Source organism: Geospiza fortis, unplaced genomic scaffold, assembly GCF_000277835.1.
Source record: "Geospiza fortis unplaced genomic scaffold, GeoFor_1.0 scaffold112, whole genome shotgun sequence".
NCBI lineage: Eukaryota > Metazoa > Chordata > Aves > Passeriformes > Thraupidae > Geospiza > Geospiza fortis.
The window spans coordinates 23,807,735-23,829,958 of NW_005054298.1; the positions used below are offsets into that span (position 1 = coordinate 23,807,735).

General features: G+C 48.0%; 1 protein-coding gene across 8 annotated transcripts in view; it reads left to right on the top strand.

Annotated features, from left to right (window-relative positions):
- NRP2 (neuropilin 2) overlaps positions 1-21,629 on the top strand; it is an 88,781-nt gene extending 67,152 nt beyond the window's left edge. For 3 of the 8 annotated variants that reach the window (XM_014307043.2, XM_031058910.1, XM_031058894.1), the window contains 3 exons: positions 1,109-1,150; positions 17,482-17,550; positions 18,196-21,629. In XM_014307043.2, coding sequence (XP_014162518.1) covers positions 1,109-1,150; positions 17,482-17,550; positions 18,196-18,500 — 416 coding nt within the window. In that variant the 3' untranslated portion in view covers positions 18,501-21,629. Of the gene's footprint in view, positions 1-1,108; positions 1,151-7,154; positions 10,053-17,481; positions 17,551-18,195 lie in introns of those variants that run through there. The other 5 variants (XM_031058892.1, XM_005415911.2, XM_005415912.2 and 2 more) reach the window with 5 other exon arrangements.
- Positions 21,630-22,224: the final 595 nt, after the last annotated feature.

A 22,224-nucleotide genomic window follows, 5' to 3' on the forward strand; every position in this document is an offset into this window, starting at 1 on the left:
AGTCTTACTGTATCTTGGGCCTCATGAACCTAAAGCTTAGTATTTCAAAAACAAATGCATTAATAAATGATGAAGTTTCAAGCATTTTCATCCCAAAAAACACACCTGCTACACAAAATTATTTTTACCCTGTCTAGGAAGTTGAATGTGGATCTTAAAACCCATAAGGATTGTTTCAGATCATTTCCAGCAAAAGGTTCCCACTGCAAACTTTAACATAACTTAGGGGCCATTTCCAGTTTCACCAAAATAATAATGAAATGGTAGCAATACCATGCTGCTCTCTTTCTTTCAGAGCCATGAGAATAGCTGACTCTAGCACAGGCTACTGTTTTTTTCAAATATAATCCTTGGAAGTAATCTGATTCCTTTTTAGCACGAAAGAATGCTAATAAGTCACAATAATTTTTTCCTTTGACAAATGTGTCATTCTCATTTTGAACCCAAATGATGATTTCATAGCACTCAGTAGAGCCAGTGTCTGCTTCTGTGACTCACAGGTATAATGCAGAAGTAATCTAAAAATAATCAGAAGTCTATTACTTCTGCAAGAAAGTAATCAGTTGTAAGTACCGATTATTGCTTTCAGATCCAGTAATTTGTAATAGATTACATCTTCAAAGTATCTTGAAAGAAGGAAAACTATCACTTGCCTTTGTTTCTTGTCACTGTAAGATAGAGAGGAGCAGGGCATCACTGCCCAGAATGAACACAGTTTCCATGTGAGAAGCAGTGCCAGAGTTGAGCCAGAAACCAAAACCACTTTTGGAAATTTAGGGGGTTTCAGGGTTTCATCACTGGGCCAGGTGAGGCTTTGTCATTGGATGACTCAGGCCAGCCAGGCTGAATACAAATGACCCTCAACCTCAGACATATTTTTCTCTGAAGTGTGTTTGAGTCAAAGCTTTTTGTGTCTGTTTGGTCCCCAGCTGGGGCCAGGTTTCTCACGGTCCTGGCTGAGGTTGGCTGGCTCCCTGTGCTGTTCACAGTCATTGGCTCCTGTGGGAGCCGGCTTCGCTCAGCCACTGCAAATCAACGGGGATGTGAACTGGGGGCTTGGTGTGTAACACTCCCCTCTCTAACATGAGCTTTTGTTTTTCCTCTGCAGAACCCATCACAGCTTTCCCAGGTGAGAACTCCTACTTTCCAGGTAAAACAGCACTTCTCTCAGTGGTTTTGTTCTGCTGGCATGGGCTTTTACATCGAAGGAAAGCAATGTGTGTGCTTGTACAAACAGCAAATGTTCTGAGCACTGAAATGGCAAGTGTGTACTAAACCTCCCCCACCACAGCAGCAGGAGATGGCATCCTCTGACTTCTGCTAGGTGACAGAAAACAGGCAAGCAGGCAAGTCCCCCGTCTTGGGACTGAATAGCGTTAGGAAACCTGCCATCATGAGAAGCACTTAGCTCCTGAAGAGCAGCTAAGCCTGGGAAGGCTGAAAAGTAAAGAGTAGTTTTCAACTGACTTAAATTGGAAAAAAAAGAGTGGCCAGTTAAAAGTGAAATCTGGTGGCAGTAATTCACATTGTTGTGAGGGAAGGTGGTTCCCTAGTTCACAGATGCTCTGGCAGTGGCATGTTCAGTGTTGGCAAAGGAGGGTGGGGTGAGTCTGCTTGGAAGGGGAAGGGAGTTGGGAGGTATAAGTGAGAGAGCAAACTGCCATCAGAAGTTCTGAAGGTGACAGTGAATAAAAGGGAAACAAGGTGAAAATGGTACATTTAACAGCTTAATGCTAGCCTGGAGAATAGAAACCAACACTTCTCTGATCAAACCTGCAGGGTAGGAGAAAAGGTGAGGAACTCCAAGGAACTGCCTCTCTGTTTTCAGGGGGGCTGCTGTTTGTCTTGCTCTGGGGTGGGAAAAGCTATCTACTTTTGCAGACATCAGTTTAGTCTGAGGGGTTTATGTGTTTTTTAAATTTGGATTTTGTTTTCCTGCCTGCCTCTTCAGGAATGTGTCTGGGGGTTGTGCTGTGATGAAGAGCAAACTTGGAGCTCCCCTTAATTATGAGAGTTGTTTTGTCAATTGAATCAACATGCCCTTTGCTTTCACTGGGACATGATGTCTGTACTGTGCTGGGGAACTGTAAGATATGGCTGGACTGCCCTAGAAGCAGCTGCATTTCCATGTGGCAGAGCTGTCTCTCCTGGGTGTGTGCATTGGGAGCTGTGGCAGCAATGGCAAAGTAGGCGCCGAGACTGAAGGAACATGCACGACTCTGTCCCTGGGGACTCAGGCTGTGGAGTGTTACCAATGTGAGGGACAAATGCAGGCTCTAACACCATGTTTTACAGTCACACCCATACCGTAACAACTGGGAATTCAGTTCTGCTTGTTTATAGGCTTATTTATCTGATATTCAGGCTTGTGGTGTTACTGAAAAGCTGCTGTGATATTCTCAGGTGACAGTTAAAGCCTCACAACCATTCATGACTTCCACCATTGGTCTGCATTCTCCTAGGCCTGGTCTGGTATCTATTTTGCAAACACCATCCTTGTCTTTTGAGACTAGTTACAGTTTGAACCCCTCTCTGGGTCCTCACATTCTATTCTAATGTCTATTCTAAAGTCCTGCTAATTCGTATTGCTTGTCTTCCCCTTTGCCCCTGCCCTGCTGCCTGGGTGCCTCCACTTTCCCACCATATTCCCCAGGGCTCACTGGCTGGGGAGAAACAGTGAGGTCCCTGAGCACCACAGGCAGATGCTGTTACAGACACACCTTCCCTTCTCCCTGGAACTTGCCAGCTTGTTCCAACAGCTCCTGCCCATTCCTGGCTCCCTCAAGGACATCCTAGCATTGGTTGTAACAGGGGAGCAATTGCAATTGCAGCAAAAGGTTAAAAAGGTTCCCCTGGATGACAGGCAGGAATAGATGGCACAGAGGGAAGGAGTGACCTGGGAAAAAGTAAAGTGCAGAGGGAAAAGATGGAGAAGTGAAGATGAAGACTGGAGGCAATTACATGATAATTAAAATGAGGGAGAGACAGACATGCCCAACAGAAGGGGAGGGTGAAATGAGGGAAAGAAGTCCCTGGCTGGAGAAAAAAATGGAGCTGGAAAGAAAAAACTATGCATGAATTACTGAGATGTTCTATAGCCCCCACTCCTGCAATTACATGATGAGCTGAAAAAGTCAGATGCCATTAAAAATAATAGTAAATCCTTCCTCTCCTGGCTTGGGAGCAAAGCTGAAATTATGCACCTTCCAGGCTCCAGGATCACAAAGCAAATAATAAGAAGAGAATTTGTGTAGATGGAGTATGTTTCACCTAGTGGGTCAGGACCTTACAGGACCAGGAAAGTGTGCTTCAACTGTACTGCATTTGAGCATTGATGCATTCCACCCTCAAAGAAAGGGTACAACAAGTGTCTGGAAGCAAGGAACTGGATAAATACCAGGTGAAAAATAAGATATATATTCCGAATAATGTATGGAGAAAAACCAGGGAGACAAACCACAGAGAGAATTTGCCTTTGGCACTGGTGGATTCTCTCCCGGCCGGTATCCTAAAGTCAAGATAGAGATATCTCCCTGGAGCAATGACAGGTAGCAGTTATGGGGTTGAGACTGACACTGGTTTTGTGGCATTCAGATTAGATGAGTGTAATACTTGCTTTCATCTGTGTCATCTCTGAAAAGTCCAGCTGTGTTGCTTGTCCACAGCAGTTAATGTCAGTGACTTCAGGAAGGAATATGAGCTGTGACATGGCAGTGGCAGAGCAAGGCAGGCAGCCCTCCAGGCAGCTTTCTGGAAAGGATTTTCTCCTTTTTCTTTCCCAGATGACTATTGCTTTTCCTTCTTTGGGTTTTGATTCTCAGTGCAAAACTCCAAAACTAGTCCCTATAGAGTGTTCCCTACTGGAAAGAGAATGGGGCAGTAACTAGCCAGGTTGGAGGTGTGAGGACCAGCAGCACAACACATAAAATATCCACCCTCTAGGGATTAAATCAGGTTTCCACTGACTGGTGTTCCAAGCTGTGCCATAAACACAGCAGCCACAAACTTGACAGCAACAGCAGGAGGCAGTTCTTTATTAAGATGAGAGCACTAGTGAATAAATGAGGAAGGGCAAGTGTGTGTGTGTGGCAGAAGGCAAAGGGGAGTGGAAAAATTATTAAGAAGATGGATTTTTTTTCCATCTCCCTGAGCAGTGAACTTTTCCACTAATATAACAGAAAACTTCCAGAGAGCAACAGAGCCAGTAAAAACAGAGCAGATAACATCAGCTCTGTGTGTTGAGTGGATGGGCAGCTATATTTAGTGTCTGGCAATGTAAGGAAGAACAATCATTAATGTTGGGAATTGGCTTCATTAGGGCTTAGAGACAACTGAGTGTGATTCCTTAATGACTTCAGTTGCTAAATGAACTCTCCAGACTTCTGCTATCTCCTCAGCAGGACCATGCGGTGCGGAAACGGGGGCTGAGGAAGGGCTCTGCACCACCCTCATGCTTGAAGCCCTGGCTGGGACATCTGGAGTGGGTCAGGGCCAAGCAGGGGCTGTCCTGAAGCTGCAGCCAGCTTGAGGTCCCCAAGGGATCTTTCCCACAAGCAGGATCGTCTGCAGTACATCATACTGCTTCACTCCATTCCCAGGCAGGCAGAGATGCACAGGGAAGGGGCAAGGGCTGCAGGCTGGGCACGATGGCACGTGCTCCTCTCTGGCCAGACACACCCTTTGTACACTCAGCCTTCCACTGGGCAGTGTACAACCATCAGGAAGAAGCCTTCCTCCTGCTCTCTTGAGACTCAGGGGCTGTTGTCACCCCTGACACCTGACCCTCTCCCCATCCCAGCTCCCACCATGGGACCTGGTGCATATCAGTGGTGTGAGAGGCTGTTTGTTTGTAAATCTCTCACTGAAACAAGGTGCTATGTAAGCAGAGACTGTCACCAAGTGTAAACACAAGTGGCCTCTATACAGCAAGCAGCCCCTGGGGGTTCCCCTGGGGGTCAGCCCAGCACCTCCATGCTGTCAGGCACAGGAGAGGTGTTGCTGATCCATTGGGAATGGTGCTGGGTCACATTCGGGTCTGGGCTAGCTCAGCCAGCTGGATCTGTGCAGGGAGACAGTGGGGGTTATCAGTGACGCTCAAGGCAGCACTGAACATGCTCAGCCTCCCAGGGAGCTGGCAGCAGCCCCCGTGGGATGTCCCACACTGCCGCCCCCATGCAGCCAGGTGAAGGGCAACAGCTGCTGGGGGAGGCACAGGGATGTGCTGCTTTCATTCCCCAAACCAACATGGCCAGTGGAGTTAGGGAAGGAGGTCAGAGGGCTGCCTGCTCCCTACCTTTGCCATCCTCAGCATACAGCCCAGCCTGTATGCCCCTTCTGCAGGCACTGTTGGGGGGCAGGAGGGACAGGGCCACCCCCACTCCTGATGGTGAGGGGCAGCTGGGGTGAGACAGGTTGAGAGCAGCATATCTGCAGTTAGGCTTCTCCTGAGACATCCGAGTTCCTTGCCTACAATGACAAATATGTGGGTGGTTCCCAGCCTCCTGCTCTATAAAAGCAGGATTTGTCTTGCTTGTGTGGTTTTTTTTCTAGCTTTTGAGGTGGTTTTTTGGTTTTGTTGTTGTAGCTATTCATCTAGGTGCGCTGTTCATTCTTGGTTTTAGTCCCTGTGCCCAGTTTTTGAGGAATGGGGACAGGAGTAAAGCCTTGTGAGTGGCAGAGGAACCATCATTTTGCCTCATCTCCTGTGCCACTAGCTGCAAAGCTGTTGCCATCCCAAATTTCCAGCCAGTGACTCTGCTGTTAGGCAGTGTTTGTAGGGGAGGGCAGAGGCTGTGCTGCAAGATGCCCTTGCTGCTGGCAATGCTGAGTGCATCCTGCACTGTTTTGTGTTTTCCCCTTGGCGTCCTCCAAGCCTGCTCAGGAAACCAGGCTGGAGTTTGGTTAGCACAGAGCTCAACAATGTGCTGACACCAAACCCAGGAGCCCCCAAAGTTCTGCAGGCCAGCACCGAGTGAGGGGGCTGCCCCCCACTAGCCAGCCAGGGGCAGGAGCAGAGGGTGAGCACAGAAAGGGGGTCAGTGTCCAGCAGCAGAGCAAACCCTCCTGAGAATTTCCCTGGGGACTGCAGCCCCCTTGAAGCAACCAGTAAATAAACGAGGTGCAAAAAGACATCCCTCCCTAGTTATTTGCAGCTCTCCCCGGGAGTGCTGCCAGGGAGGTGGGAGCAGCGTGAGCAGGACCAGCAGCAGCGCGGAGCGGTTCTGCCGTGGGCGCTGCCGGTGCCTGCAGGCTGTGTGGGCCCCCTGAGCCACAGATGTGTGCAGGATGTCCCCGAGTGACCCAGCCAGGGACAGCAGCCCGGCAGCCCTGCCCTGCAACACAGCACAGCTGCAAGAGCAGGAAGGGCTGGCCACGGCTGGGCTGAGTGTGGGCACTGCCTGCCTGTGAGCTCGAGGGAGCCCGGTGCTTCTCCAGCCCTCCCGAGGTGTGGTGCTTTATCAGCATGAATCCATAGTCCTGGCTTGCTGAAGCTGCAGAGAGCATGAGTTTCTTGTCTGAATATTGGGTTGAATTTTGCAGCCCACGCCATTAATAATTATTACCATCCCTTCTTGCTTCAAGAAATAGTAAGGAAATCTGTGTAGGTCTGTGAATGGGGCACCTGGTGAGACTAGACCTGTGCGCAGAGCACTTTCAGACAGAGAATTTCTTCTCTGTGTTTTCTGTAAAAATGACAAATGCTTCTCCCTGTAATCTCTTTCCCAGTCTCCTGTGGTAACTTCCTCGACCATCTGAGATTATGCTTTACTTCCAATTACAAACGTGATGTGTTTTGTCACTGCTTGACAACATCTGCCATGTGGAGACAAAACCAGGTGGCTGATCTGGAGATGGCCAAAATAAAGAAGGGAAAAAAACATTCATTGATGCCAAAAATAACAGTAATAATAGTGCATATGGAATTTGTATTGCGTTCCAGGCAGCCTGATTAATTAAAAGGGAAGGGAAAGGCCCGTGGAAATGTGGGTTCAGCAAATGCCAGGCTGTGCCCTCCCCTAGGAGCGCGCCCTGTATCTGGAGGCGGCTGTGGGACCTCGTGTTGCTCCGTGCTGTACTCTTGAAAGCATGTGTGTTTCTTTTTGTGCGTCTGCATGCCTCCCACCTAGCAACCCTGTTCTGTGTCTCCTCCCCAGGGGCAACCCTCCTGCCAGGGACCGAGCCCACAGTGGACACGGTGTCAGTGCAGCCCATCCCAGCCTACTGGTATTACGTTATTGCCGCCGGAGGTGCTGTTGTGGTGCTGGTCTCCGTCGCGCTGGCCCTTGTGCTCCACTACCACCGGTTCCGCTATGCGGCCAAGAAGAGTGATCACTCCATCACCTACAAAACCTCCCACTATGCCAACGGGGCCCCTGTGGCCGTGGAGCCCACCCTAACCATAAAACTAGAGCAAGACCCCAGCTCGCGCTGCTGAGAGCCGAACAGGAACGAGAAAGCAAACAAAACACAAAACAGACAGACAGACAGAAACTAAGACTTCAAATACGTTGCCTCAGTTTTGCACTTTTTTCCTTACCTAGCATACGTGTGAACTCTTAGATATCTCCATCCCTTCTCTGTCCCCCAGCCCTCCCCAAATCTTTTACAAACTCTAAACTAATGCTGCATCTTGGATCGCCAGAAGAGACACACCGCCCTTTCACTTCAAAAGTGAACGCTCCCTTTCTATTACTTTTCAAGGATACTTGGGGTGTCAGGTGGGGGTTTATTTTGTTTTGTTGTGTTTGTTTGGGGAGTTGGTTTTTTTTGTTGTTGTTGTTGGTCAGCTTCTTTGGGTTTTGGGGATTTTTTTCTCCTTCCAGTAGGCAACCTGCAAGGGAACCTGATGGTGAGCCTGGAAGCTTGTGTGTGAGGCTCGTGTGCATGTGCTAAACCTGCGTGTGTGAGTGTGCATGGGATTGTGTGTGTCTGACTGACTGAATGTATATTTAGAAACAGCCCCTTTTTAATTTGCTTGTTGTTGCTTCTACTTGCACAGGGAATGCTTTTATTTTTGTTTTTGTTGTTGTTAATTTTCCCTCCTTCCCACCTCCTCTCTGGAAGGTCTGGGGCGTGTTTATGGTGAATGCCCTGATTTGTTTACCTGGGGAAGAGAGCAATGCTTTTTTGTTGCCTTATCTAGCTTTGGCTGGGTTTCTTGTTTGATAGTGTCTTGGGTGCAAATTGAGAAAAGGCCAGGCTGGGCAGTAGGAATGTCCGCCTCAGGTGGCTAGAAGAATCCAGAGAGGTCTGTAGACATTCAAAAGGCAAGAGATCTCTCCATTTTATTCTTTCTGCAGCCAACATGAAAACACAGCCATTGTTTGGAAGAGGGAGGGGAAGCCCTCCTCTTCCCCCACCTGCAAGTGAATCTATTTAAAGTTGCCTTATATCAAAGAAGCTCATAATGAATGTTTTGTTTGTATCTGTTAAAGCCAGCCTTAGGGTAACACATAGACTTCAGCAGGTCTTAGTGAATGCTAAATACTGTAGTTTCTTGAGAATTGAAGGTTTATTTATTTAATAAGTATCCTCACTCTGGGTGCTGATGGTTTTGCTTTTACGCAGGGAAGGGGGAGAGGGCTCCTCCTTGTCTTTCTGCTAGAAATGTTCAAGGGAGAAGTATAGTTCCCCTTTCCGGGTTTGATTTTTTTCCTTCTGCCCAGTCCATAGCTGCTGAATCATAAAAATTGCCCATTGACTTTCTAGAATGTCAGTTTTGCGTTTGCTAATGTTCTGCTTCTTAGAGCACCAGTAACATCTAGCAAGCCAAGCCCAGCCAGTGCACCTGGGGGGCCCAGCTATTGCTGCTGCTTTAACTGGGGAGGCAAGGAGGAGCCTCCACATGCCTCTGACTGTTGAATGGCCCAGTGTATTGTAGTGGAAATGCCTTATATAAATTACTGAATGATGACATGCAAAAGTAGTTTGAATTTTTGACCCTAATCTGTTTGCAGGCAAAAAAAAGTACCTCCAGTGAGCAAGGTTCTCCATCTTGTTTGTGTCCATCTGTGATGACTGATCAGATTCCCTCCCCCCTTCTAAACTTGCTAGTGCCCATCCCTCTTTTGCCCATTAATATTGCATAAAATGAATCAAGATGAGCAGCTCTGTTAACTTCCCTGCAGTCTTGAGCTGCCTTTTGGTCTGGGAAAAAAAATAAAAATACAAACTGTGCTGAAGTGGTATTGGCCCCTGTTGCAGCATAGCCCTATCCCAAGGGATCTCTGTCAATGGGGATGTCACTCTATCCCCCTCCTTGCCTTAATTCGTGCAGCCAGTTTCAGTTCCCCGTGCTGGTTTCACAGCAGATTTCAGTGAGATCCTCTCAGGTGCAGCAGCAAGTGGCTGAAACAAGCAAGGAGTAAAGAAAAGCCCAGGGCGATGTGCCATGGAGAGCACATTAGGGTGGTGGGTGCTCATGGCACCTGGCCTGGCTCCCACAAGGTTTTGGAGAGCAGCAGGGACATGCCTGTCCCACAGGGCCAGAGCAGACCCAGGGAGCTCCTGCCACCTGGAAGGCAGTGCCATTGAAAGGTCTCTGGAGAGGGGCTTTCCAGGGCCAGGGTGCTTTCAGTGTGAGCCTCCTCATCACACAGCACTGGTGTTGCAGTGCATCTGGTTTGGGATGTGGATTCCTATCCCCCTCAGTCAGCTGCAAATTAAAACAGATGTGAAATACTGGCATGTGCTTACTTTCAGGTCAGCCCAAACCATGTCAGCAGATGATATTGTCCTGTTTCCAAAGTCAGCTCAGTCTCCCTAGTTCAGACGATTTCACTTTGACCAGGTTCACCCCCACAGACTTAGCAAGTGTGCATTGGTGTGTCAGAGAGGAGAATGTGGCACCCTGTCTTTTAAACCAAAATCACCAAAGACAAAACAGAAGGTCACTTCGAGATTTTTTACTCCTGGTTCTCCCCTGCTCCTTGAGCCCTGACATCCCCAGCATTGCCCAGTTGCCTGTGTGTGAAAAATATCTTGTGGAAATTTGAAATTCTTTGAAGATGTATTGTGTGGAATGTAATAAAATGATGATATTTTTATACAAATATCTGGGGTTTTTCTTTCTTCTTCTTTCTTTGCTAATGAGAATGCTGTTGGTTGAAGCAAAGCAGAGTTCCAAAACTCTTTGGAGCATCAGGGCTATTCCTTTTAGCCAAGTGAAGCTCCAGTTCCTGCTGCGTGCAGGCCCAGCTCCCAGCAACCCAGATGCTGTGGGCACCCTGCCTCGCTGCACTCAGGATCGGGCCATTAATAGCAGCTTTTAGATCCATTACATTTGTACCAGGCCTTGTGGGAGTTTTGGGAGGCTGGACTGACTCTTGGGATTGTTTGGGGATTTCACCAGCATTGCCTAAGTGCTAAATTGCTCAGTGTGATTACACAGAATTTCTCCAGCTGGGGCCCCTGGAGACAGGACATCCGACTTTCCAGGGCCCCTGGGGCTGGCCTGGCTGCCAGCTCAGCTGAGCCACATGCTCTCTCCCTGAGCTCAGCAAAAAATGGGTAAGCCATTAGCAAAATTAATAATGAAAGGAGCAATGCTTTCCTTTCCCCTTCTGTGCAGTCCCTGTTTCTGCGTGTCAGACTGTGCAGGGGACCTGTATGGAGTGTTTGGACAGGTGTAGGTCCCTGCTTTCCCTCCACCTGAGTCCTCCCAACTTGTTACAGGGACCTCTGCTGCAGCAGTTCTGCTTCCCATCTTCTCTATGTGCACGCTTCACCCCTTCAGCAGAGTTAGCAGCATCACATTTCATGTGAAATATATTTTGCTGCAAGTTTCAGAGGTTTTTCCTTCCCTCTTTATTTTCCTTCTCTCATATTCTTTACCCTGGCATAAAGCTCAGCTTTGCAATGAAACTTCCTGACTTTACCAGGAATTCAGGCCATCAACAAAAAAATAATTCAAATGTGATCCCTCACACTGGCTATTCAAACACAAGCAAAGCTGAGCACCCATGCTGCTTTTTTGGGAGAGGGCTTTTTTTCCCTGTAATTGTACAGCAAAGCAAATTACACTTGTAATTTGCATTTTGTACACTTCAGCGACTGTTCAAGCAAAATTCAAAACAAATATGCACATGTGAAAAACAGGGAGGGAGAGACTGACTGATGGCTTCCCAACAAGGAAGAAAAAAATTCTGTTAAGTAAACAGACGAAAAGGGAGAAATCGTTCAGGATTAATTATTCCGTACGTGCGCCACAGACAGATTGGCCGGAGAGTTGGGTGCTGCTCAGGCTGCAGCACATCCTAGGGAAGAAAGCAGCTAAAATTAGCATGCTTTGTTTAAGGAAATAAATACAGCTTAGTGTCATTTTGATGCAAACTCTTCTGCCAGTAGCTTCAGACATTTAAGCGTCCACTTTTTAAAAAAAAAGAGGAAAACTTTTTGGGGGAGCAGAGGGGGCTCTATTTTTCAGGGAACAGCATTGTGTCCTGTGTGTCACGGGAGGCTTTGGGCGTGGCTCCCTAGTGGTATGTGCTGCGATGGTGTCAATCTTTTAATCTTATCTCTGCAGTTGGTGTTGTGCTGTAGGAGCAGAAGGGCGTCCATGGGCACTCTCTGTAAGCACTGGGGCAGAGCCAGTGCCTCACAGGCATGTGAGAGAGGGAGCACTGACCTGGCAGAGCAAAGGGTGCCGTGGGAAAGGCGGTGCTGTGCCTTGGCAATATCAGCGTGCCTGAGACGGCTGATCGGGCAGGAACAGGCTGCAGAGCTTAGTCACCAACCACACAGTTGGGTCAGCCTCCTGCCAGGGCAGGCACCTGCAGGATGGCACTTGGCACATGGTCCCCAGGGCTTGTCCCCGGGCTGTGGGGGTGAGGTTGGCTTTGCCTGGCCTGGTGGAAACGCCTCTGCTGCCACGTGCAAGGGAGCAAGGTAGAAACCAGGCTGTGTGTGGGGCTGTGTTTGGATTTTTGTTCCTCTGGAAACCCTGTGAAAACCTGCTGACTTTACCAGGGCCAGCCCCCACTTAGCCCGTGTCAGGGGCAGAGTGAGGCGTGCAGACAGCAGGCGAGGCCCCGAGGCGAGCTTGGACAGCCGCTTGGCTTTCTGCCACAGCTCCTCCATCAGAGGCTTTGGCGGCTCTCAGCAGACACTGCAGGCATGACTGCCAGTTTGAGGCATCGTGTGTTAGCCACTGCACTGTAAAAACAAACAGCAACAACGGGCAGGGTGATAAGCATACCAGGATGCCACAGGGCTGCCAGCTTCTCCCCCAGCTCCAAGCCCTCACGGGGCGGCAGCGGGGGCCAGTGCCACCCTTTGCTGAGGAGCCGCTCAGTTTGGGGTGGGTGAGCTCAGCACAGAGCACAGAACCTGCGTGGCAGCTCCTTACCTGGGCTCTCCAGAGCTGAGAGGGGGAGAGGGAGAGGATTACACAGCATAATGCCACAGTCACACCGTACACACACATGCCACCGCCACTGTTTCCTTGGCCTGGTGCTGCTGCTGAGGGAAGGTGCAAAAGCAGGGCTGGAGAAGGGGTCAGGCTGCAATGGGGCATGTGTCTGCTGCAGGGAGGGTTTGGCAGGGTACTCGTTTTGGGTGCATGCAGCAGGGCCAGGTGCCACATGTTGGAGGGGCACCAGGGCTGGAAATAGCTGCCTGCTCATGGCCACCTCCACACCAAACGCCCAGCCTGGCTCCATGTCTCCAAGTGCTTTTGATGGGGGGTCTTTAGCTGCCCAGCCATACTTTCCCACCTTATCTTCATATGGGAAGCCCAAGGATTGCGAGATCATCCATGCCCCCTAGTTTGACAATGGATTTGTGATGATCTGAGGTGTGCACAGTTGGCCGCCACCAGGGCAGCCCCAAGGCAATCCGAGAATAAGGTCCAGCGGTTCCTGCACTGCAGAGGGAGGCCAGGCCAGGGAGTGGCAGCTTGTTTGTTTTCTTTAATGCTCAACTGTAGCCAAAGCACTGTTTTAATTTGAAATTTGGCAGGGATTTATCCCTTCTGTAAACTAAAGTAGTCCTGTGTTTCTGGAGGAGTGGGAAAGAGAGAAGTGAGGTGGATTTTCAGCTGGAAATGGAGCAATGGGGGATTCAGAGGGAGTGTTTCTGCTTGGAGCCCGTGCTGCTGCTGTGAGCAGTGCCTCTCCATTTGCCGAGGGTGGGAGGTGCCACCGCCAGCCCCGGGGCTCCCAGCCAGAGGAGCAGCGCTGCGCCGCGCCAAGCAGAGCGGTGTCAAGGCGAGGCCACGGCGGCTGCTCCGCCGTGTCAAAACAAAGTGATGTGTGTTGGAGTCACACTATTGCTGTGGAGAGAAAAGGACTGGGAATGAGCAAAGAGAGAAAAGCAAGGATGAGAGCAGAGCCGGGGCTCTGTCTCGTTATGCCAAGACTGGGAAATGTCAATTTCTGACCCCGTTTTCCTAGCTTTGGCTGTATTTAATGTTTCAGACCCTCACGGGCACTTGTTTGGCAGCAGAGCAGCGGAGTACCTCCTACGCTCCCTTCACTGGGCAGGATAGCACTGGCCAAGGGGGATGTTGTAGCAGCAGGAGAGAGGGGTGAGCGTGTAGCTGGCTGCCCTCGAGTCCTTTCCACAGTGGGGAAACAACCATGTGCTGCTTATTTCCCCAAAACCAGCAATTTGTTTTTCTTCCTCCTACACACTCTGCTTTTTTTGTCCCAGCAGGCACAGCCATAGATATTACTGGGAATGAAAGACTGTAAGGAGCAGAGCTCACAAAGCACCCATCACCGGGTGCATGGCTTTCAGCCCCAAAGCTTGTGGACCCCTGCAGAAAGTGGGGAGCAGGAGCACAGGGATGGTGGGAGTGCATCCCGGGTGCTCTTCAGGCCAGGCTATCCTGTGCCAGAGTGGCCCTAGGCAGGCAATAATAAGAGCTGGAAATTACTGCAAGTTTGATATATTGTTTGGGAAAGGCATCTCCTGCTGAGAGGCTCATTTTGTTCAGCCAGAAAGACTCCAAGAGACACCACAGATAATCTGCAAATGCCTGTGTGTAGAGAGAGATGCCAGGTGATAGAGCTCTGCTCCAGGGTGATTGAGCTTCCCTCAGCGACCTGGCAGGAGGCAGCACCTGGTGCCTGGACATAAACCAGACAAAGTCAGGCTGGAAAGAAACAGCAATGTTTTTCTTGACAGTTGTCATTTGCCTTGGAAGAACGTGTCCAGGTTCCAGCAGTCAGGGCTGGGTGTTCTCTCCAAAGCAATAGTTCTTGGCTTGGTGGGGAGGTCTGTGCCAGAGGTGGTGGTGCTGCTGGTAAGCCCGTGCAGGAGGGCTGGCATTGAGCACCTGTGGTGGTGGGAAGTACGTGCCAGACCATGAGACAGCTGAGCTCAGCTTTGGAGAGGTGAGCTGCCTTGGGCAGGTTTGGAGAGCTTTCCTGCAAGGGACATGTGTATGTCTGTGTGGGACACCAGACTGCTTGACACTTGTCTGCTCTCCTGCCCCTCTTGTCCACCCTGGCACAATCCCTCCCACCCCTGCTACTATTTTAAAACAGATGTACGCTAAAACTCTTTAATCTCTGGAAATACTAATTCTCTCCTGCTCTCCCTCCATGTGAGTTCATACAAACATGGTATTAAATCAGCCCGTGTCTGATTAGAATTTTATCTTTCTTTTTCCAGGTCCCGTAAATTAGCCTTTTAGCTGGCAGTGCTCTCAGATCCAAGAGATAACAGCCTTTCTTGGCATCTGGCTGTTTCCAAAATCATTGCTAATATCATCTTTTGGCCAGGACTGGCTAGGTGCTCACAGCTATCATTTGGCACACGGGCTTTATAAATGGCCTTTCACTCAGGGAAAATCATTCCTCATATTTAATTACAGTTTCCCCCTAACTTTCTTGACTACCTTTCTCCAGAATACTTTTTCCCTTTTAAAATGCAAGGCAAATTGTGCCTGAAATCTGACCTTTAAGGAAGCAGCTTTCCACAATACAGTGATGTATGTTTCTCCCATTCTGCCCACCAGCTTGCAGGGCTTTTCTGGGGACCACTTTCTAAGGGAGTTGCCTTCTGTGGCCTGCTCCACTTGTCACTGTATTGCTGGGACTTGTCCCAAAGGAGCCTAACTGATGACAAACAGCAGGCTAGATTCTGTGACAGGCTAGATTCTAAATCATCTCCACTAGGAACTGAACTGAGACCACCAGCTTCAATTCCCACAGACACCCACACAGCCTGAGCTGATTCAGTTAATGACTCAAGAAGCCCCACTATGGAAAAAGAAACATCGAATTACATTTTTCTAAAGCTTTCCGGAGGGTGTAGAGCCCTGCATGATAACATACAATCAAATAGCAATGAAATGGCATGTGGGGAACAGAAAAATGAGGGCCTGAGGAGGAAGCAAAATAGGCAAGTAGGAAGATATCATTTAAGCAGGACTTAAGAGTTGTATTAGCGTGGGGAATTGAGCAAATCACTAGAAGAGTAAACAGATTCTAGGCTGGGCTTTTTGTATAAATGTTCTCTCTTTTCAAGTTTTCCCAGTGCTCCTTCCTTTCAGGCTGGAAGAACTGGTGTTCTTTTGAAAGTGTTGATTAACCAATACTTTTTTATTTCTGGCTTTTCCCTCAAGGCTACCCTGGGAAATTACAAAAGGATCAAATTGCTAGCTTGTTCTCACACAAAATTTAGAGCAGCTACAATATGGAATGTCAGATGACTTCCAAGAGCCTTTCTCCACACATGGATTCCTTGGGCAGACTGTCATCTAATTTTGACCTCTGCTCATACAGTTTTGAGCAACATACAGTTTCTGTAGGGTTGTGTGGGTGACACGGATGGCAAATCTCACTGCTTGTCTTCCAATGGGTGACTAGCAGCTCAGATGTCTCCACGTGTGAAATGCTTTGCAAGTTATTTTTCCACATGTTTGGATCTAAATGTTTGCAAGAGGCCCTCAGGCAGTTCTCCCAGCCCTAAGATGTTGCCATCTGGGCCTGTCAGTTCAAGAACTGTTGAGAAATCATGTGAACTCACCGCTAAAGTGAGGATTTACAGAAGGCAGCATGCACCTGTGTTTCTTCGACAAGGTACCAGCAGCCTTGAGTCAGCTTAACTGACTCACTCGATGCAGAACTCATCGGCAGGAGGGGCAGGTGTTGGGCTCTGAGCCTTCCTGTTGCCAGGTTCACTTGCAAATTCAAAGAAATCCCTTCATTCTTTGGGTGCAGATACAATTCTGCCTGAGGAATGAGAAGGTGTCATTAATTCCAGCAGAGGTCAAGTGGTGTTGGGGCAGTGTGGCTTTCAGCAGAGACCCACTCTGGAAGTGAACCTTGAAATGTCCCTGGCATGCGTTGCCTGACACAGTTGTCTGGGATAGCAAAAAAGTGTATTTGACAATTCAGGAGGCCTTTTCAAGTCCTAAATATCCATGCAAATATGCAGAAATGTTCTTTTGTAAGGTTTTGAATAAATTCTTTGCATGTGGCTTTTTAGGTACAAGTTACAAGCTTTAGTTTTGGTTGTTTGTAAGTAACCTCTTTAAAGTCTTCTTGCCATTTTGGCACAAGGCATAAAGTAATCTTGGTTCCAACCACAACTGCTTCCAAGGTGTGACTTCTATAGCTTTCTAGTCCCTGATTTTTTGCATTCCTGATCATTTCAAGACACCTTCTCAGTTGAGTACCCCAAGTTACAGTCAGCTTCGAAAACTCTTCACAGATTGAAATGAAAAGACATTTTCTTTTGGAAAAGTGGAAAAGAGCCATGGTAACTGTACGCAGAGAAAATGATAGGAAGACTGCACAGGAAAATAACTTCTGCTCAGATTATAATATGTGCATTTGGTTGCTAGTCCTTGGTCTGTGCTGAACAATAGAAAGAGATGTCACCACTAAAAGGAATTTGGATCAGGGAAATGTTAACATAAGGGCCTAGATATGGCCATTTGCCTCTCCCTCCATTTCAACAGCTTTTGTATTAAAACATATAATGAAGACACATAAATTCCTCAAATTACTGTGAATTTATCTGAAACCCAAAGAGGAACTGTGTCACTGAAGGTCTATATCCAGTCAGACATATGGGAAAATATGAAAAGCAGAGTGTGTGCTAAATGGATCCAGCATTAGTGGCAAGTAATGACAGGCACTAAGATCCTACTCAAAGGTGTAAGGGTAATACCCATGAGCATGTTAATAGTGAATTATGGCCATTATGGAGGCACCAATGACAATATTTTAGTGCTATTCAAGGTGTCTGATTTCTTTGCTTTTTGCTCACCCTCTTCTTAAAAGCTGGTGATCTGGTGGTTATGAAATGTGACATAGTGTGAAGATCCTCTTCTCTCAAGTGTGCAAGAGTCTTCATTGACTTTGGCCAAGGGAAGAAAATTAGTTCCTACTCCTTCCACAAGGAAGAGCCTTGTAGTATTTTAACAATTACTTTCTTCTGGCTGGTCTCACAGTCTAGTGACCAGTGACAATGATGCTGCCAGAAGGCCTCTTTTAACAAACAGTGCTTCCCATTTTGTTGTTCTAGTGAACTTCCCGAGAATGGAGGATGACTTCCCAAGCTCTGAGCAAGACTTTGAAGACAACGACGATCCAGGTTGGTATACAAATGGACATGGACATGGACATGGACGTTGTCCAAATGCACGTGGACAATTCAGCTGTGACAGCTTGTGTTTCAGTAGCAGATGCTCAGATTACTCACAAATCTCAGCTTTAGTGGTGTTAGGAGCTGGAACACACTTGAGAACATACATTGAAGTGATGGCTTAGCATTCAAAGGCATTGGTTTTCTTTTCCTGTTTTCCAACAGCCAGCAACCTTGCAAAGTCAATGTATTGTATTTGTGTTAGGACAAGTGAAACTGATCTTTTAAGCATTAATTGCTGCTTGCATGGCATTTTGACTTGTAAATGAAGAAAATTAAGTCTGAGACCTGTGACATAATGATTCCGTAGTTTTGAACCTAGTGGCACTGGAAGGGCCAGAGTTTTGGTGGGTTAGAATGCTTGCACGCTACGTCAATAGTCTGATGTCTAAAAGTGAATCAGGGTGCCTAACTTTCTTAGTAGTTTGGTGCTTCACATGATTTCTAGACCTGGGTTAGTGAATCCTGCTGAGATAGTCCCCTTTATATACTTTACTTCTTGTAAAGCCATCACAACTCCAAGTAAGAAATGTAAAAAAGGTAAGGGGGGAATAAAAAGTGATCCCTGGATAATAAGTGCCCGTTCCACTGCAGATTACTTTGGATCGGATAGGAACGACACACTGTTCTCTACTAACTCTCCAGGAACCCCGAAGCTGGACAAAGAGAAAAGCTGGCTATACACCCTGGATCCCATCCTGGTGACCATCATAGCAATGAGCTCCCTGGGTGTCCTCCTTGGGGCCATCTGCGCGGGTCTGCTCCTCTACTGCACGTGCTCGTACGCCGGGCTGTCCTCGCGGAGCTCCACCACGCTGGAGAACTACAACTTCGAACTGTACGACGGCATCAAGCACAAGGTGAAGATGAACCACCAGAAGTGCTGCTCGGAGGCCTGATGTGTGCCTGGGGATCACCCATGGCATTGTGCCCGGTGAGGTGGGCTGGCAGGGGGGTACTTTTTTGCTGTTTTCTATGGGAACTGAATGCCATAACAGGGAATGAGGGGAGCAGGAGTGAGGAGAGGCACTGCTCCTGCCACCAGGTCTTGCTGCCGGGTCACACTCCACCAGGACCGAGTGGCTTTCCTGCAAACCAGACTGTGCTGGGCGAGGGGGGACTGAGCCCCTTGTTTGTTGGTTCATCTTCATTTTCTGCTGATGTGAGTGGCTGGGATGTGGTAAGGGAGCCTGGTTTACCTTTTGGATGTGAGAAACTAAATGTTGATTGTTATTTCCCACCTCCTTTCTCTGTAAGTTGCTGAGAAGGCTGAGGGATTTCTTTAGAAATAACACACATACACATGGAGACCCTGTCCATTTTAGACTCCGTCCAGATATCATTGTAGGAATTTGTGCACTTCACACTAAGAACAGGAAGCTGCAGTTTGCAGTCCTGAAAATGGAAGCATGTTTTTACCTTCAACTTTCTTTCTCCTGGTAGCAGGGGAAAGGTGGGATACTGGCTTTACTGTCAACAGTAACACCAGTGCTTTCTGAAATCATTAAGAAAGAAAATAGAAGGGAAACCCTATGTGTAGAAGCACCTCTTTGAGAAAAGCTGAAGAGCCTTAAAGTGATTTGTGAATAAGAGCCATTTATTAAATCCATATCTTTGATTGCAACAGCAGAGGCCTTCATCAGGAAGGCCTTTATTTGAATCTCCCACCCCTCTTGAGCCTGCCATTTTTCTTTTTGCTATAATGAGAAAATTGCAGCAAATGAAAGATAGAGACTGTCGGGTTGGTGGCGCTTAGGCAATGGCTTTGGGAAGGGGGCTTCACTTGGGGTTTGACTTGAGGTACAGTGCTGAGGCCTCTGCAAAGTGCCAGGAAGGGCAAATGAACAAGGAAGGAGGCTGGAGCCATGCCCACAGCCCTGGGGAGCCTGGCCATGGTGCCCACTGGCACCCCCTCACCTTCCTGATGCTCCCCTTGTCCCTGGAGCTGGGGGTGTGAGCTGGTGCCATCAGCACTGCTGGACCAAACAGCTGCCACCACATCCCCTTTGGAGCAAAGCTGTGCTGCTCTTGATCAGTAGCAAAACCCCCAAGTTCTATCTGTGAGCTGTTTGTTTTGTTTTTTTACTTTGAACAAGTGCCTTAGAAGTATTTTTCCTCCAGCTGATGATCAGTGCTGTAGCAAATAGCAAGTGAGGCCTTCATCCTTCCCCACAAAACGCTCTTCTTCACCACTCTCTGCTGGTTAGAGCCCAGCAGAATTCTGGTCCTTCTACTTTCAAGTGGTCTGGCTACATTGTGTGGCAGCTGGTACCTTTCCACTTACTACTGTGCTGTGGGACAGGAGTGTTATGAACATAACTGAATGGAGAAAAAAAGAGTTGAAATGCTGAACCCTAAAGCAATGCCCTCATTTCCAGTTCAGTACAGGTGGATCACCTCTATCAGCTTGCACATACATAAATAAGAAACCTTTCTGTCACACTGGGTTTTCTTTTCCAGGGGCTCTTTGGTAATACCTGATTGGCATGTCCTGATTTTTACATTTTACCTGGCAAGTAGTTTGGGGTGGGGATGGCATAATTTTCCTCACCAACTGCTATTGACAAAGACATGATGTGTTGTGAAGCTCGGTTTGCCAGTCCCACAAACACATCGTGCAGGAGTCCAGGTGTTTGGGGACACAACATCTGGAGAGGAGATGAGCATGGACACATGACCAGTGCCACAGCTGCTCCTTGGTACTGTGGGAATAGGAACATTTGACTACTGTTTCATGAAGAGCTCCCTCAGACAATAAGATTTTAGGGAAAAAAACCCTTCTCTGCTGTGAGAAAGGTGCACATGTGCTGGGGGAGCAGACAGAGCAGCTGCGTCATCAGCACCTCCGCGGTCGGTGTACACACGCAGAGATGCACACACAAAGCCTCCATTTCTCTAATTCACACTGTGCACCCGACAAAAACAGCAGTAAATGTGTCTCTGATTCTCCTTTCGAATCACCTTATTTCCTTTGGCGTTTTTCACAGACAAATTCCACAGGGGTGTTATTTTACTGTACAAAAGAAACAGAGGCAGTGAGAGGAAATGTACCAGACCATTTCAAAGCTGGATTGCTGCTGCTCAATGATTTCATTCCCTTCAAATCACCAGAGAGGGGAAGGATGAATGGAAAAGGACCATACAGTAGAAAAGCCAACTTAGGCAAACAATAGGTGAAAATATATAATTTAAAAGGTGATGTTATGGTGTCTAGTAGGCGTACAGAGAGAAGAGTTCATATATAGATATATTCAGAAATAGTGTGTTTGCACACGCACGTGAATTCTCTGTATGTATCGTGTATGTGACTTATTCCGTGGGACTGACTCGTGTTAATGTATCTCTTGATCTGGGGCAGGGGAGTACTGCTGACCTTGGTGCTAAGGTGGCACGGGCCCAGCCCATGTGTCCCGCTGGCCCCTGGCAGCTGGGGCAGGGCCCGCGTGTGAGCTCGCCAGGCGAGAGAAGGCCGATCATGCTGCACAGCCAATACCTCACTTACCTCTGCCGGGTGCTTTACTGTTCTATGGAAAACTGTGTTTGATTGTAACTTCAGCAGGGAGGGGAGGAAAGGTCATCGGTGCATTCAATTCATTGCATCCTCCTCTGCAAATAGATTAGGTTTGCTGATTGCAATTCCCTCTGTGAAATTCAGAAAAGAAAAAGAAAATCGGCATTAATGCCTTTGCTTAAATGGGCTGTTGCCTCCACAGGCTTCCCATGGCAGGACATGTTGCTAATGGACGGGCTGTAGTTCTGGGTGACTTCATTTTGTGGGAAGGTACCGGAGGTGAGCATGGGAATTAAACCATTAAGAAATTATATGCAGAAATGGAAATTCTCCAAGGTTTGCAGTTCGAAGTATTTGACCATTTACTGGCTGAGCCAGGACTTACGGACTTAAAGAGCTTTTACTGTGATTCTTCGGTGTAACAAACAAACAAAACAAAACAAAAAATAAAACTGTGTTTATATGATTTGTATAAAAACCTTTTAAAATTACTATTTAATAAACATTATGGTAGAGATTATGTTTCAGTGGCTTTTTTATTCATGAAAGAGCAGCAACAAGGAAACCAAACTGAAGAGGGCTGTGGGTAGCAGAAGCCCCAGCAAAATGAGGTGCAACTTGAGGCACGCAGGGCCATGCCCACTGCTCTCCTTTGCTGTGCACTGACTGTCCCTTTGGATTACTCCAGGCTGCGTGGCACACCAAGGTGACATGGGGTTTTAACACAGATCCAGTGCACACACACAGCGTCTCCTATCAGAGCTGGGGATGGCTGGAAGCTGCTTTGGCCCAAAAGCAGCATCTGAGAGCAAACCCCAAAGTGGATGCAGGTCCTTCGTGTCACCCTGTGCCATGGCCTAATGCTGCCAGTGATCCCAGAGAAGATCACTCTCACCAGTGCAGTTTTAGGCTAAAAGTCATTTAGAAAAATGATTTAGAACTAAAGTGCACTGGTGGGGGCCAGCCTGTCACAGTTTGTCCACCGCAGGGTACAGGTGCTGGTACCCAGCGTGTCCCTATCCTATGAACCTGCCAAAGTGGGCAGTGACTGGGATGGGGTGGTGTTCTGCAGTTCAGCTTCAGCCCTGTTCATCACAAAGACAGTGGGGACT